The sequence below is a fragment of the Poecilia reticulata genome, chromosome 9 (assembly GCF_904066995.2).
Source record: "Poecilia reticulata chromosome 9, P_reticulata-male-v2, whole genome shotgun sequence".
Classification (NCBI taxonomy): Eukaryota; Metazoa; Chordata; class Actinopteri; order Cyprinodontiformes; family Poeciliidae; genus Poecilia; species Poecilia reticulata.
In genome coordinates this window covers 12,966,777-12,982,749 of record NC_088838.1, presented here as the reverse complement: position 1 = coordinate 12,982,749, position 15,973 = coordinate 12,966,777, and the positions used below count along the sequence as shown (strand labels likewise).

At 38.6% G+C, this 15,973-nt stretch overlaps 2 protein-coding genes across 3 annotated transcripts; one reads left to right on the top strand and one right to left on the bottom strand.

Annotated features, from left to right (window-relative positions):
* Nucleotides 1–3,308: 3,308 nt before the first annotated feature.
* LOC103470530 (E3 ubiquitin-protein ligase NEURL3-like) lies at nucleotides 3,309–8,133 on the bottom strand. 2 transcript variants are annotated; one of them, XM_008419051.3, is made up of 5 exons: nucleotides 8,024–8,133; nucleotides 6,098–6,220; nucleotides 4,331–4,837; nucleotides 4,061–4,213; nucleotides 3,309–3,945 (listed from the first exon to the last, which is right to left on the bottom strand). In XM_008419051.3, the coding sequence occupies exons 2-5, from the start codon at nucleotides 6,144–6,146 to the stop codon at nucleotides 3,785–3,787; spliced, it is 870 nt and encodes a 289-aa protein (XP_008417273.2). In that variant the 5' UTR covers nucleotides 6,147–6,220; nucleotides 8,024–8,133; the 3' UTR covers nucleotides 3,309–3,784. The 2 variants fall into 2 exon arrangements, with proteins under 2 accessions (XP_008417273.2, XP_008417274.2); XM_008419052.3 differs by lacking the exon at nucleotides 8,024–8,133 and having other exon boundaries at nucleotides 6,098–6,866.
* Nucleotides 8,134–11,643: 3,510 nt separating this feature from the next.
* nkx6.3 (NK6 homeobox 3) lies at nucleotides 11,644–14,906 on the top strand. The gene is made up of 3 exons (XM_008419054.3): nucleotides 11,644–12,444; nucleotides 12,907–13,076; nucleotides 14,121–14,906. The coding sequence occupies exons 1-3, from the start codon at nucleotides 12,033–12,035 to the stop codon at nucleotides 14,349–14,351; spliced, it is 813 nt and encodes a 270-aa protein (XP_008417276.1). The 5' UTR covers nucleotides 11,644–12,032; the 3' UTR covers nucleotides 14,352–14,906.
* Nucleotides 14,907–15,973: the final 1,067 nt, after the last annotated feature.

Here is a 15,973-nt window from a genome sequence, read left to right as displayed (position 1 = left end):
CCATAAAATGTGACAGTTTTTAGCTGTCACGTTTACAGTATATCATTTATGAGTGATCAGACAGATGGATTTATGATGGGAATGTTTTTGTGGAAGGGGCTCTTATCTTGACGCTTTACGAGAAATGCACAGTAAACCATTTCCACGCTCATCCAGTCACAGATTGTTTTTGATGATATCACTTCTGTGACCCTGATGGTATTTAAAAAGATGATCTAAGACAGATTACAGCCCCGGCTGAGAGTTATCTATGGGAGAAAGCCCGGCTAATAAAACCTACAGTTATTCAAACTTGGATGATTGCTTCTTTCAGTGTCGGCACTCTTCGCTCAGGTGGATCTCGTTTCCCACAGCCTTGGGATGGAAGGTTAAGGCAAATGTTACACTTTTCATCTAAAATATAAATCTATACCTTGGCAGTCAAACTGTAAACACATTGCAGAAATTGTGACTAATTTATGATTTATTGTACATGTCAGGACATGTACAATAAATGTCCTGAGGAAAGCTTTTTCCTTAGTTTGACAACCGTAACTATAAACAGATGCGCAAACATATAGAAATTAATCAAGAGGGTTTGGTTTGTAATGGTTAGCATTTATTAGGAGTGCAGCTACTCTTTCCCAGAAGCCATAAAATAAACGCATTCCAAGAAACAGCTAGCCACCCTGTCTGATGAAGTAACTGATAAATATATAAATATGAATATGTAAATGAATATATATGATAATAACATGTTGATGACCGTATAACAATCAAAGAAAGAAAGGAAGAAAAAAGGAAAGAAAGATAAAAACCAAGAAATAAGGAAAGAGAGGTCCCGATTTCCTATTATGAAGGATGGAATATGATATATGTGGTGTGATCATGGAGCACAAAATGTTTGAAGGAGCTGAAGATGCTGAGGAAAACCTGCTTCTAGGCAAAACTCAAGGACAAAATATAGCACAAGGTCAGACTGTGCTGAGCCTTGGTCTGTGTTCCCGAGTTTTATTTGCAGACTTTCGCATAATGCATTTTGCTCTCAGAGTATTCATGACTGTGGAAGGGGCTCTTATCTTGATGCTTTACTAGAAATACAAAGTAAACCATTTCCACGCTCATCCAGTCACAGATTGCTTTTGATGATATAACTTCTGTGACCCTGGTCCTTCTGTGTGTGAAGTGGACTTCGTCTTGGTTGTTTTTGAAGACCACTACCAAAACACACCATTCAGCAACACTCAGTGGAAAATGTCTGAAGATGTGAAGGATCAGAGAGAGATGAGCATGTACAAAAGAAATGGTGGAAAAAAAATATATTCACTACTCTGAACAATTTAGAAAATGCCAGATATGTGGCCAGATATACTCTTGGTGATATTTTTGTGAAAACTGTGAAATCGTTTGCCCCATACACATTTGAATGACTAAAAACGTTCTCTTCTTGAGTGGACATTAAAACTTTTTTGTAATCATAAGCTTAAAAAATCTTCAGTTTGTTCTTTCTAAAAATGAAAAAAAAAAGCAGAGGAGTAAAGAATTGGCCAAAAAAGTTAACACAACTACTGCTGTGAAAGGTGGTCACACTAACGATCTTCTTCTCATATTTAAATAACAATGCTGTTGATATCATTTCTGGATTGTTTACCTCATTCAGCTCTCAGAGCTCCTGCTGATTCACTTCACTCTGGGAAATATCCATGCAAAATAATTATGCACAATTGCTTCTTTTTGTGAAAACCTCCATTAAAAATGAGAAGATGGAAAGAAACAACAAACCATAGTGAAATAAACATTTAAACACCCAGCAGTGAAAGAAAACATATGATCAAATCAAGAACACTTCCTTACAGCTGCCTGTGTAATAAACACCCAATTTGTCAAAACGGAGTGTCAAACAGAAAGTGAATTCAGCCTTTTTCCTAGAACGGTGAATCTGTAACCAGTCAATCTTCAATGAATTATTAAGCTCTGGGTTAAATAAGATTCTTGCCGACACCTTTAGGTTGCTGATGCAGGACATTTCTTGTAGCATCAGCAGCATCTCTGCTTCAAGCTCCAACGCCTCGTCTGCGTTTTCGGTTCATTTAAACCCGTCTTGTTAATCGTTGACTTTTCAGGAAAGATAACACAAGTTTTATATTGTATCAAATATGAAAAACAAGACCGTAAATAAGTCAGAGTGAAACTGGCCGATGGATGCGGCCTAATCGGCTCAGACACAGAGCAGCAGAGCGTTGACAGGGTCTTTGTTAAACCCGTATGTTGGGTCCAAGAAAGTAAAACCTCGATCTCGTTTTTAAAAAAATAAAAAAAAATACTGTAATCTATATTCTTATTTTCCAATCTGACTTCACAACAAAATCTAATCTCCACTAACTTCATTGTGCATAATTCTGTAGTCTTTCAAAACCAACATTTGAGAAACTTTTCTATTGGCAGGCTGTCATGAAGGAACATTTTGTGCTACGTGACGAGGAAAGCAGCTGGAAGTTAGTTTTAAAAAAGAAGAAGAAACAGAAAAGCCTTAAATGACCTTTATTGTGATTACATTATTATACGAACGTCTAACATGTAATCCTAATTTTTCTTTATCTTTTGTTCATTTAGCCGATTTTCTCTTAAGATTTTCTTGTCTTTTTTTCTATACCTATTCATCTTGTTATACTTACTGCAGTTGATGAAATAAATTTGGGTTTAATTGATTTATTTGATTTTATCATTTTCATTCAGTATTTTATTATGTGTTTTATTGTGCACTAGCTCTGTTTTAATGCGCTTATCACAATTTTTCTTGCTATGCTCGTTAGATATTTTATGTCAAAGTTGAGTCACATGTTGTTCGGACAAACGTCAACTCTGTTAGAGACACATTTCTGTATGTTTTTCTAGTTTTTGTGCTTAATCCTCTTAAGCTCTTTCTTTTTCTCTGCTGTTGTGTTTGCGAGTGTCAACACATTTTTATTTTCCCAGGCTTTTATCTCTTGATTTTACTGTGTTTCTTATGTTGCTTTTATGTTTTGTATGGTTTTAAGGTTGATTTCTATTGTACAGAGCTATGTGATTTTATGTCTGTGAAAGGCGCTTTATAAATAAACTTTACTCATCAGTTTCGCCTGCTTCAGCCCATGTTATGTCACACGACAATCATTTCTGCAACGGGTTTCTGTGTTAAAATCTGCGGTCACCTCTCCCATATCGGAGAGCTTCAACTCCACTGTGATGCAGGTTTTCTTTAATGTTTAAAGGACTTTATGGAAATCAAATAGGTTTAAGTTGATACTCTTGTCAGACATTTAATTGAAACAAGAATCCCGTCACGCAAATTTTATGAATGTAGTGCGGTTTATTTTCATGTCCACAGTTTGCAATAATAACAATACAAAAAAATCATTCTGAATTACATACATTTTATCCCTGAAAATACTTACAAAGTATTATATTTACCATTTAAATAACATCCTGAGTCCAAATAAGACTTTACAAATAACAACAAAAATAGGTGCTTTAGAAAAAAAGCAAAACTATATTTTCGTTTTTAAAAACAATCATCAGCAACAATAAACACACTAGTAGCATCTCAGAACCTTTACTCTTGTACGAGATTCAGGTTTATTCATTTTAAAATCCTGGTTTTACTTCACTCAGGGGATTTTTTTAATTTTTTTCCTTCAGAAATCCCCCGATTATTGGCTTCTATACCAGAACACATTCAGTGTTTGCTGTCTGTTGTGTTAGTCTGTCAGTAGTTTGCATTTGATGCTTCCTGCAGCAGGTTTAGCGATCAGCCTGCTCCAAAGAGTCACGTCCACGTCGCTGTAGGAGAGCTGATCTCCAGTCGACACAGAGGACAGGTACCGAACTGCGTCAGGATTTTGGGAGTGCAGTGATTGCAGAGGCAGCGGTGGCCACAGGGCAGCGTGATGTCCTTCTGCCGCACCATGCACACCACGCAGAGGTCATCTGTGTGCAGAAGAGAGAAAAAACAATACAATTACGAGACATCTGGGTGACTCCATTGTTCACTTGAATAGGTAAAAAAAAAATAAAAATCAAATGACGCTGGCAGAAAACGTACCGGCTGGGATTTCCATGTACAGGCAGGAGATGCAGTCATCAGAGTTTTTATTCAGCGTCGTATTTTCATGACTGAAAGTGGAGGGCCGTCTGATGGGAGGCTCAGGTAAAGGGCAAGATCTTTTCTTAGAAAGAAAACCCTTTGTCTTTGAGCCTGCAGCAGGGAATAATTCAGAGAATTATTGATATTTTTAGTGTATGGCACAGCCTTTGCGAAGAACAAGAAGATCAAGCTGTTAGTCAAACAGCATGAGGGTGTGTTAAAAGTTACCCAGAAGGAAGACGGAGCACGTCTGGCCATAGACATCAATCATGGCCCAGAGAGGCTTGCTGACGTCCACTTCCGCTTCTACCTTTTTCTTCTTGAAGTTTTGAAATTTCAAACATATGTGGTCATCATCTGTGACCCAGAATTCCAGCACCGACCCTTCCTGACAGTAGGACTCGGGTACAGGGGTGGCCCAGTGACCCGAGGTTTGGGTTAGGTCAGGCATAGAAAACTGGGGCAGAGGCAAAGATCTGGCCGATGGACGAACGTTGGTGAAGCCGACGCGCATGGCTCCTTGCCAGTGTGGCACGTGCCTCTCCACCAGCACCCGGATCCTCTCGTAAGTCCTCACAGGGCGTCTGGTGAAAACAACACCACCTTTGAAAGTGTCTTCAATCCTCTCGGCACGTCGACCGCCCTCGCTCAGGCAGATCATGTCTCCCAAGGCCCTGGGATGGAAGGTCAGGGGGCCGAGGCAAGAGGAGCCGCATTTGTGGGTCATCTTTGGATCTGTGGGGTAAGAAAATCACCATTAAAACTTTATGGTGATATCAACAGGTTATGTTTATTACATTTACACTAAAACAGGAGCTGCAATATAAAACCAGGACACGTAGTTTAACACAACATCCTGACAGGTAGACAGTAAAGACTTCAAAGTAAATGTCTCCATTTATGGATTTCAAGGTTGCAGCAGGGATAGTCAACAGAACTTTACTAGTTTTACAAGTTTAGCTGCAGATAAATTTGCAAACATATTATACAATAGCAGCCATGCTTGGTTTCACTTTGACAGGTCTGTCAGGATTTGGCAGTCTTCCCATTTGATAATTGCTATTAGTTTGCAGTGAGTGCAAGAAAATGATTTGACTTACAGTGACAAGTGATCTTCATAAACCACAAGTTCAATACAGAACAATCCCATTTACTTCATATTCCTGCTTTCTATTTTTGTTCTTGCTGCAGGCCTGACTGTTTCAGCACAACTTAAGCAGTTGCATAAAACTTTGTCAGCAAAGAACAAGAAATGGTGAGTAAATCTACCTAAAGGTGAAATGCAAACTAAATAAAACAGGTTAATCTGCGTTTCTGCTCGTTTCTCTCTGACAGGATTCTCGGAATTTCCCGACACAATCTTGACCTCAAGTGCTTTTGTTTACTTTCAATTTCTTATCACATTACCACCAGAGGAAACGGTGGTCAGATTGCACATTTTTGCTTTCAAACGATGGATAGTGCTGGTGTGCAGAGTAACCTGCTGGAGTCCATGCATGTCAGGACATGTCTTAAATACACTTATTGCTGAAGTCAGGTTAGGCTCTCCCTTCTGTTCTCATAAATATTTGCCGCGTCTTTTACAACACTTCCAGATCTTACAGTGAGTCATCCGCAAATCCCCCGGCGTAGATCCCAACTCACTACGTACTGGTCAATAAACGTTCCTATCTAACATCACGTTTCTGGTTTTCCACTATACATGGTTTATTGCTCCAGGAGTTACATTATGGAGTTGTTTGAAGTCTCCATAAGTGTTTTCTTATCACCTGTTTTACAACCAACTTATGTTGCTTCTGCTTATTTTCCCTGCTATTCTTATTTTTCTGTAACTTTAAGAGTTTAAGTTACAGGATTGTTGTTGTTGTTGTTGTTGTTGTTTTTTTTATAAAACTCACATTTTTCTGACTTGCACTTTTAGCTTTTTTTTTTTAAACCTAAAAGAGGCTTTTTTAAATTCAAATATGAAATGAAGACAAGTTGCAGAAATCTTACCAGTGTTCTTATTGTTGTCCTCTCTCATCTTGGAGCAGAAGCAATCCATCGTACGTCGACACGGGAACTGTGATCTCTCGTCTGTGTTGCGGTTTGGTTATGATCAAGTGGGAGTGTTCTGACCTGCTTTACAGCCAAGCGCACATGTGGTTTGGAAAACAAAAACATCCACTCAGTAAGTGAATGAAAAGAGGAAGGGGGCGGGACAGTGGGAGGTCAGAATCAAACTGGAATTTTACCCAACACTTTCTCATGTGACTTCTTTTAGAAAAAAGTTTTGGAATTTACCTTTTAGTCATTGCTTCTTTTATCATTGGTAATTCCTGTTATGTTTAACTATTGGTTTCCATTTGCTTCTAACTTATGCTGAAGACAATTTTAAATCTGTGCACAGATGCATCTCCAAGTTCTCCTTTCAGCTGAAACAATGACCTCTGATCAGGCTGGCAATTCCCCTCATAATATAAGGTAATATAATATAATGTAATATGATATATAATATTACAATGTTTTGCTTTTTTCACCCCCTTTTACGTCATTTCACAAAACATGTTTTATCAACAATATATATTTTTTAAGAGCTTTGACAACAATCGGGTTGAAATTAAAGTAATAATCCCCACCAAAAAAGATTTTAAGTTAAATTTAAAACTGCCTTTCTTTCATTTATTCAGGTAACTTATGACTTTTACAAATGTTTCAAATAATGTGATGATGTGACTTATTTTGGTGAGAAAAAGCAAAAGCAAAAACTAAGCAGAATAGAATAGAATAGCATAGAATAGAATAGAATAGAATAGAATAGAATAGAATAGAATAGAATAGAATAGAATAGAATCAGATATCATGTCGGAAAATTCCCACAAAACATTGGGCATGCGTATGGGAGCTCTGACAGACTCCGCACAGTTGTGTCATAATTTGAGCTTTCAACTCTGTATTTTTTTTTTCTTTTCCTCAGAAAGTGGTTGACTCAGATCTGTTGGCCAAGAAAGATTATGCAGAACTGGTTATGATTGGGCCATATGTGATCTGTCATGTACAGAAAATCCTGTGTGAGAGAACCACTGGAAATTTACTGAATGGCTGTGCATCTGGCTAAGAGACATTTCTATCTGACTTGTCTTGTCTCACTGTGCAAACTGCAGACTGCTTCATGCATGGCAGCTGTTTACTGTCAGAACTTGCATTACAGGTAACTGACTGTAAAGAGAGGAGGAAACATGTATAATTTTAGGTTTCAATCTTAAAAGACAACTGAAATCTTTTCAATGGATTATAATTCTGTTATTATTATTATTATTATTATTATTATTATTATTATTATTATTATTATTATTATTATTATTATTATTATTATTATTATTTATTATACACATAAACTCACTTTTTTTTAATGAACAGTGTTTATTTCTATTACCTCTACAGGATGGCTAAACATTCCGTGATTTACAGGAAACAAGATAACATGAGCTTCATGGTCACCAGTCATTATGAAACTGAACACTACCTTATATCTCCTGAAAAGCACGAGTCATAAAGCAATGGAATAATTTCCTACCAACAAACTATAAAATCTTTTCGGGACTTACTTACATTTTCTAATTAGCACGGGGAGTTACTTAATCTTTATCCGTGAAATTAAACAAACGCGTGTTCTCCGCAGCTATTTCCTTTTATCCCCTGCATAAACATTAAGCATTCATACTGTTGCTAGAAAGACAAATAGTACTGTGTTGTTAATGTTTAAGCTGTTCTGCAAATACAAGATTTTTTTTCTCGATATAGTGGCCTCTTAAAATAGCTATTTGCTTATCTTTTGGACTCAAACTGTAAAGTATCGCCTCCAAATTAACTCTATCATATCTTTATCTCTGCGAATTTTGACATTTTTGTGCACATTTGTTGAGATTGGCAATATTTTACCTAAAATATCCTGGACTCCTTCGGTCGAGCGGTGCCTAAGCAGTGTCTACTGATTGCTGTGGTACAGCTTGGTACTACTTCCTTTATACGAGGTCTTGTGCGAAATTCTGTTCCCCTGTGAAAATCTGTACCCCCTGTGAAAATCTGTTCCCTGTGAGAATCTGTTCCCCTGTGAGAATCTGTTCCCCCTGTGAGAATCTGTTCCCTGTGAGAATCTGTTCCCCTGTGAAAATCTGTTCCCCCTGTGAAAATCTGTTCCCTGTGAGAATCTGTTCCCCTGTGAAAATCTGTTCCCCCTGTGAGAATCTGTTCCCCCTGTGAAAATCTGTTCCCCCTGTGAAAATCTGTTCCCCCTGTGAGAATCTGTTCCCCCTGTGTCGGGAGCGCGCATTGCAGCCAGAGGTGGATCCGGCGGATCTGATCGATTTCTCGGTAAAAACTACCCATACAATCATGTCAATATTGTAACTTTCAGTTTAATCGGCAGCTATCAAAATAAAAACATGTAAAAAATATAATAAACAAGGTCTTGTGTGGAGGTCTTTTTACGCTGATTTGTGTTATTTTAAACGTGAAGAGAATCGATATTTTTCCAACTTTTGTCTCTTAAGCCTGACAAATGAAAGCCAAGCCAGCAAACACAGGTTTCCAACACGTAGTGTGCATTTATAATTTTTCATTTCTGATAGGCCTCCAAGATGGAAGCTGGCTGACAGCAGGGCACCAAAATAAAGACTTCCTGAAAAGATTAGAGTGTAGACTTTTTGATAAATCCCGTTTTAATGTAAAATATGACAGATTAATGTATTAAGGAAATGTCTAGTATGCTATCACAAAGCAGGGGTGAAAGTACGGGGGTACGCAGTACCTGCAAGTGAGAGGAGTGGCTGTCAGCTGTAAAAAATCAATGGGTTCACTGTGCAGCCGTGAGTGTACCTACTAATCAGACGTATTGATTAGTTTTTCAAGAACAATCCAAAACACGACTTAATCAGTTAATAAATAACTTTTTTCCCATTTCATATTGTTTCTGAACTGTTCTTGCTTTGTTAGAGCAGCGGTGCAATATGTCGATCGCGGAATGTTTTGAGTCGATCTTGGCATTAGGTGACAAACTGAATGCAGCCAGGAGGCTGAGACCAGCACGTCCTCCACTGACTCCTTATGAAAAAGTTTGTAACTTTATTAAAGAACAACAGAAAAAACAATCAACTATATTTCAGACATATGTGGCCGTCATCTGTGACCCAGAATATATATATCCTCCTGACTACCAGGGGAAAAAAAATTGTCCAATCACCATTTTTTTTAAATCCCAGAGTCTTTGTAAGGTAATAAAAGGTTTTATGCACTTACTTTGTCTCTTCCCATACAATGTGTTATTACTGATAAATGTCATTTTTATGAATTAGAAAAAGGAAGGTACAAAAGTCCCACCCCTTCACATGTGGTATCATTGAAAAGCCCTAAATGTCCTCTCCAGATACCAAAAGGAATTAATTCAGTAGAATGCAGGGGGTGGGGGATATTCAAGTTTAGAAATGTCCTCTACAGAGGACAAAAATGAACTACTGGTAATCAGGAGTATATATACTCCTGACTACCAGGAGTATATATATATACTCCTATATATATACTCCTGACTACCAGGAGTATATATATATACTCCTATATATATACTCCTGACTACCAGTAGTTCATTTTTGTCCTCTGTAGAGGACATTTCTAAACTTGAATATCCCCCACCCCCTGCATTCTACTGAATTAATTCCTTTTGGTATCTGGAGAGGACATTTAGGGCTTTTCAATGATACCATATGTGAAGGGGTGGGACTTTTGTACCTTCCTTTTTCTAATTCATAAAAATGACATTTATAACACATTGTATGGGAAGAGACAAAGTAAGTGCATAAAACCTTTTATTACTTTACAAAGACTGTGGGATTAAAAAAAAAATGGTGATTGGACACACACACACACACACACACACACACACATATATATATATATATATATATATATATATATATATATATATATATATATATATATATATATATATATATATATACTGCTCAAAAAAATAAAGGGAACACTTAAACAACACCATATAACTCCAAGTAAATCAAACTTCTGTGAAATCAAACTGTCCACTTAGGAAGCAACACTGATTGACCCGACGAGGGTCCCCATTGTCAATCAGTGTTGCTTCCTAAGTGGACAGCTTGATTTCACAGAAGTTTGATTTACTTGGAGTTATATTGTGTTGTGTTCCCTTTATTTTTTTGAGCAGTGTATATACAGTGGCGCAACTACTTATTATTCAGGTGGATGCGAAAAAATAACCCCCCCCCCTCACCCCTGAAGGAAGGTTGAAGGAGCGTGGAATACACAGCCACCTGAAATAATCTTTTCCCCCTACATAAAATGGAAGCAAATTAATTTACAAGCTAGTCTTTTATGGTGTGCCCCACGTCAGCTGTTTGGAGAGATCTCCAGGTGATGTGCTTCCAAAAGCTCATTTGACAGAATAAAGTGTGAAAACCAGGCAGCACATCTCAGAATCAGATATGTGCACATTTGACACATTTATGGATCGGACTCATCTTGAGTAATAATTGTACATGTTGTCATCTGAGAGGATCATCTTAAAGAAAAGAAAAAAAAAGAGCAAAAATGGATCACTGACAAAGGCCGTTAGCGAATAACGTATACAACTATAAGTTTTCAGCATTTTGGGAATCATCTTACTCTCATAGGAATAACACATGACAAGTCTGTATATTTTCTTTTACATATCATTCATCAAAAACAAAAAGAAAAAAGAAACGAAATACAGAAAGTGGCATTATTATGCAACAGACAACTTTAATGACCTTCTAAGACAAGCATTGGGTTTATCTTCTACAGTCTGCTGCCTTTGTTTTGTCAGTTTTGGACTTAGTTACTTTAATAAATAACTTTTCCTCTCAAACTCGTGCCAGTGACATATCCAGAATTAGGTCAGAAGCTCGTTGATCGTTAAAAAAAGTGTGTTGGGGTTTTCGGCAACTTGCTTATAGATTATCAACAAAATTTCTTCTTGGGAATTTAAGAATATATTTGATTTGATGTGCATAATTTTAAACCTGTGTGGATTGGAGAAAATCCACAATAATTTCAAACTTGTTGACTCAATTCTTGTTTTTAAAACCATTCGAAGTTGTTTCATAACCATTTTCCTCTCAAAAAACATAAGTTCAAACGCATAACTTTATATGGCGTTCATATTAAATGTATGTAATCTACTGAAAAAGTTTTACATCTATCATTAAATAAAAAAATAAAAAATAAAAAAAAAAATATATATATATATATATATATATATATATATATGAGTACATATTTTCATTAAAACCAGGAGAGGACCCTTCCTTCTTCTCCTCCCTCTCCTCTGCTTGCTCTCGCAGCAACACACTTGGTCAGACATGGCAGGCCATCAAAAAATCTACTTGTTCCCACTCCATCTGTTCAAAAAACTATTAATCTGCTGCCGTCCAATAAAATGTTCGGCCCTCACCGTAGAGCCAATGGAAGGGCGTTAATTCTGTGAGGCCCAGGCCAATCCCCGGCTGCATTCTAATGCGGGCCATCTTTATCAAGGAACCACTCCATTTCCACATTCTGCGTATTTATGATTTCTGAAGAGACGGCCAGCAGGAGGCATGCATCTGTAGGACGTAGCTGAGGTCTGTTTCCAGAAGGCTTCAGATATGGAGCTATCCCATACAAAACTGAGGATGGGCGCTGCATGGTGCATTCTCAGGCGACTTTGAAAGAGTTCATGTTAGGACTCCTGCTTTTGGACTAAATCTTTAAGAAGCTAGCTGGTGCTCCAGAATCTCGACTCCGCTTTGTGGCTGTCAACGTTTTCCTCGGGGGCCACCAGAGGCCTCTCCAAAGCTCGGATCTCACTGGATGTTTTCCTGACGCTGGGAGGGGGGGAAAAAAAAGATTTGGAGAACTTCCCATGGATCCGAACATCCAGGGTTCTTTCCTCTTCAACAACAGCCTGAACCAGTTCCCCTCAGACCTTAAGACACCGGTGTGCCAGTACTCGGTCCCCAACTCTTTCTACAAACTCAACCCGGGCCTTAACACCCAGCTGCAGCCGGGGACGCCCCACGGCATCAGCGACATCCTGAGCCGATCCATGGTGGGGGTCGGCTCCACCGGCACCACCACGCTGCTGTCTGGGTACTCCCCCATGGGGGGGTTCGGCCCCTCCGTAACCAGTACGTCCATGTACTACAACCGAGACTACAACCCCTCGCTGGGCTTCTCCAAAAGCGCCGCAGAGTGCCCCATGAAGGGTCGTAGTATGAGCTGCTGGGCAGAGAGCAGCTGTGACTGGAGAGGAGGGAGACAACAGTGCACCAGTGGTGAGTCTGCAGAGGGTTCCGGCTTCGACCTCATCGGCGCACAGAAACTTGCGTCAGCTTGACAGGTCTCAACAAGAGCAGGCTGCCAGGATCAGTCAGATTCAAGAGGGATGCGATATTGCTTCACTTGAATTTCATTTTAAATGAAAATGTTTAGCTGTAACGTCATTGTTATAACAAAACATCTGGAAAGAAATGTAACTACCTTGTACTTTCATTTTACATTAGAACTTGTATTCAGCATTTTTGCGTCACATCAGTGAATAAATTGTGATTTGAATTGAATTGAAATTTCCAACATATAACCATGGCAGTCAGTTTTAACATTCAAAATTATTAAATTCTTTTTTTTTTATTATTGGGTACAAAAAAAAAAAAACTTTGTCCAAATTGCTGAAACAATAAGCCAAACCTGCACTGTTTTTTTGTTTTCTTTTCTTTTTTTGCTTTATACTCTTTTAGGCAGTGGTCCACTTGGGGAAATGCCCAACAGGAAGAAACACACCAGACCAACATTTAGCGGACATCAGATATTTGCTCTGGAGAAAACCTTCGAGCAGACTAAGTACTTGGCCGGGCCAGAGAGGGCAAGACTGGCTTATTCTCTGGGAATGACTGAGTCCCAAGTTAAGGTGAGTTTCACCACTTATTATAATTACAGCCAGCTTTTGACTGAGATTCTCATTTTACTCCTTTTAAAAATGTCTTGTATTTTTTTTGTATTTGCTGATCAATGATGGGTTTGGATATGGGCGCTATGGCTCACTGCCCAGGGGGCCATTCTATCAAGGGGCTACGGTAGACACAGTAGAGAAAAAAAAGTTGTGGCTGTTGTGCCTCAAACAAGTTTTCTGTTGCTTGGTGTCATGCTGGCTGGTCGGCAGAAAATTTGAAAAGGACTGAATCTCTAATAGAATTTGTGATTACAAAGTTTTTATTTTGTGGAACCTATTTGTGAAAATCACAAATAAAGCTCTGGAAGTTCACAAATTTTTCATATTTTATTTGCTGTTTATGTGTAGTTAAGTTCCAAGTTATTAATATCCCCAGGCCGACTTAGAATAAATGTATTTCGTTTGTCTAAGTTTGTTTAAATGCGATTTATACCTCTAAAAAGAAGCATAAGTGGCTTTTTACATTTGAATACAATGCCTCTATTAATTAAACGTTCCCACAAAAATCAGTGGAAAACTCTTTGTCCATTGAACTACAAGACTTTAGGCTGAAAGACCTTTTTGTCATCACCTTACTGTTTAGAGTGTTTAATTATAAATCATGCGGGAAATAGTTTAGCAACACGGAAGTAATGAGGGGGAGAAAAAGGCCTGATAAGTGAACTCCGTTGCTCTGCAGCGCTCTAATTCCTTTGAGCAGGATGCGCATGTTTTAATCAACTCGTCGGACGTGATTCGTTTCGACTCGCAACTGCGGAGCTCTCGGTAGAACAAGGAGAGACGGCAGTGGCAGCCCGTGGCACCTTACGGCAGCTGTCGGAAATGCCGCAATACCTGCCACTGCCACCATAAGAGCTTAGGTGGTGCTCTGCTGAAAACAAGGTTGTGTGTGTGTGCGTGTGTGTGTGTGCGTGTGTGTGTGTGTGTGTGTGTGTGTGTGTGTGTGTGTGTGTGTGTGTGTGTGTGTGTGTGTGTGTGTGTGTGTGTGTGTGCGTGCGTCAGGTGTGGTTCCAGAACCGACGCACCAAGTGGAGGAAGAAGAGCGCCTCGGAGCCCAGCTCCACGCAGGCCACGCACGCCGGACAGGGCGGGGAGGCCTCGGAGAACGAGGTGGAGGACGAGGAGTACAACAAGCCCCTGGACCCCGACTCAGACGACGATAAGATCCGACTGCTGCTGCGCAAACACCGCAGGGCTTTTTCTGTGCTAAGACTGGGGCCGCACCCTGTCTGAAAAAAAAAAAAAAAAAACACGCACACACAAACTTCACCCAACCAGACCTGCATGCTGTGATTAATAAAGTAACATTTGTTTAAAGTTGGGGGAGGGGGGAGCGGACTGAGCATGTGCAGATGATGTCCCACAGAGGAGAATTGGAAAGTCAGAGATTAGAATTCAAATGAAATGAGACTTCCGGCCTGTTATTATTGCCATTATTCCTTACATATAATTGTTCAAAAACGAATTTAAAATTCTACATTTAAAAAAACAAACTAATTGAAATCTACTCGTAAAAAATAGCAAATCTTTTATCTCTCCAGGCCTTCCAGCAGTGTCTCTAAGGAATATATTATTTGAATTAAAAAGTGTAAAAGAATAAAACCGTGAAACAATCAGGATCAAATGAATTGAATCAGAATTACACATTTTAATATCTTGATCGATTTTCTGCGTATACACGTCCGATGCTTTTAAGTTTCTGAACACCCTGTAAAAATGTCCAGCTAAACTATGTAAAATGAGCCCACTTGAAATCGTGTACAATAAAAGATTATGAGTTTGTTATCCGACTTTGTGATTCTGATCATTTCCTCAATGAAGAATTAAGCAGAGATCTGATGCAGTCTTTTCATTTCTTTGAATTTGCTGTCAGGTGGCAGTTAAAACAGCAAAGCACAAGGTCACAGACGCTTAGAAAAAGGTCATGGGTCAAACCTTGTGTGATTTACTCTGCTGGGGGTGGTTAATTGAAGACAATGGTGTCTGCAACCCGAGCTCAATTGAAAATCAATGCCAGCAATAAATGTTTGTTCACCACTTAGACGTTGCGCGTTTGTCCTCCATGTGCAACGTGCAGCAGACTGCAGACGATGCCACGCATGATGAAAGGAATGCTGCAGGGACGGTTCTGAAGAACATCGTCCACGATTAAAGCAAAAACAGTATGCTGGACTAGGAATAGGGCAGCATATTCTCATAGCCATAAACACTAATTCTGCAAGTATTTTAATAAACATTGCATTCATTTTCATAATCTCATTCAAAGGTTATGTTTTAATTTTTTTTTTAATATATATATACTGATAATCCAAGTCAAGCAATCCAATGAACAGAGCAGTAAATAAACATCAAAGTTTGGATTTAGGCACAAAGTTACCAGATTTTCTAACTTTCCACCTGAAAGTTTACCGATCTGAATAGCAGCCTGTCCTCAATCTCTAACCACTTTCGGATAACTATTTTAATCTCCTGAGGAGCAAATTAAGGAGTGCACAATGCATGCAGCCAAAGGCTTTGAATGAAAATATGAAAACTGGACTGACAACATATCACCAAACATCAACTCATATGGAAACCTTCAGCAGGGTCAGTTTTTAGTTCACTTTCACTTTGCTTTACATGCCCTAAATTTGACCAATTGAGGTTTTGACATCAATGGATAAATTGATTATATGGAACTACAAGAGTGCCATTGAATAAGTAAAATAAGTACAATAATGTTTTTCTACAAGTGATTTTGTATGTCATTGGAATACTTTATCCTCACAATTTGCATTTGGGTTTCTTTTATTATCAATAATTTTAATATTCTCCTTTTACATATGCAAAAAAATAGTAATGTGCATGGATGATTA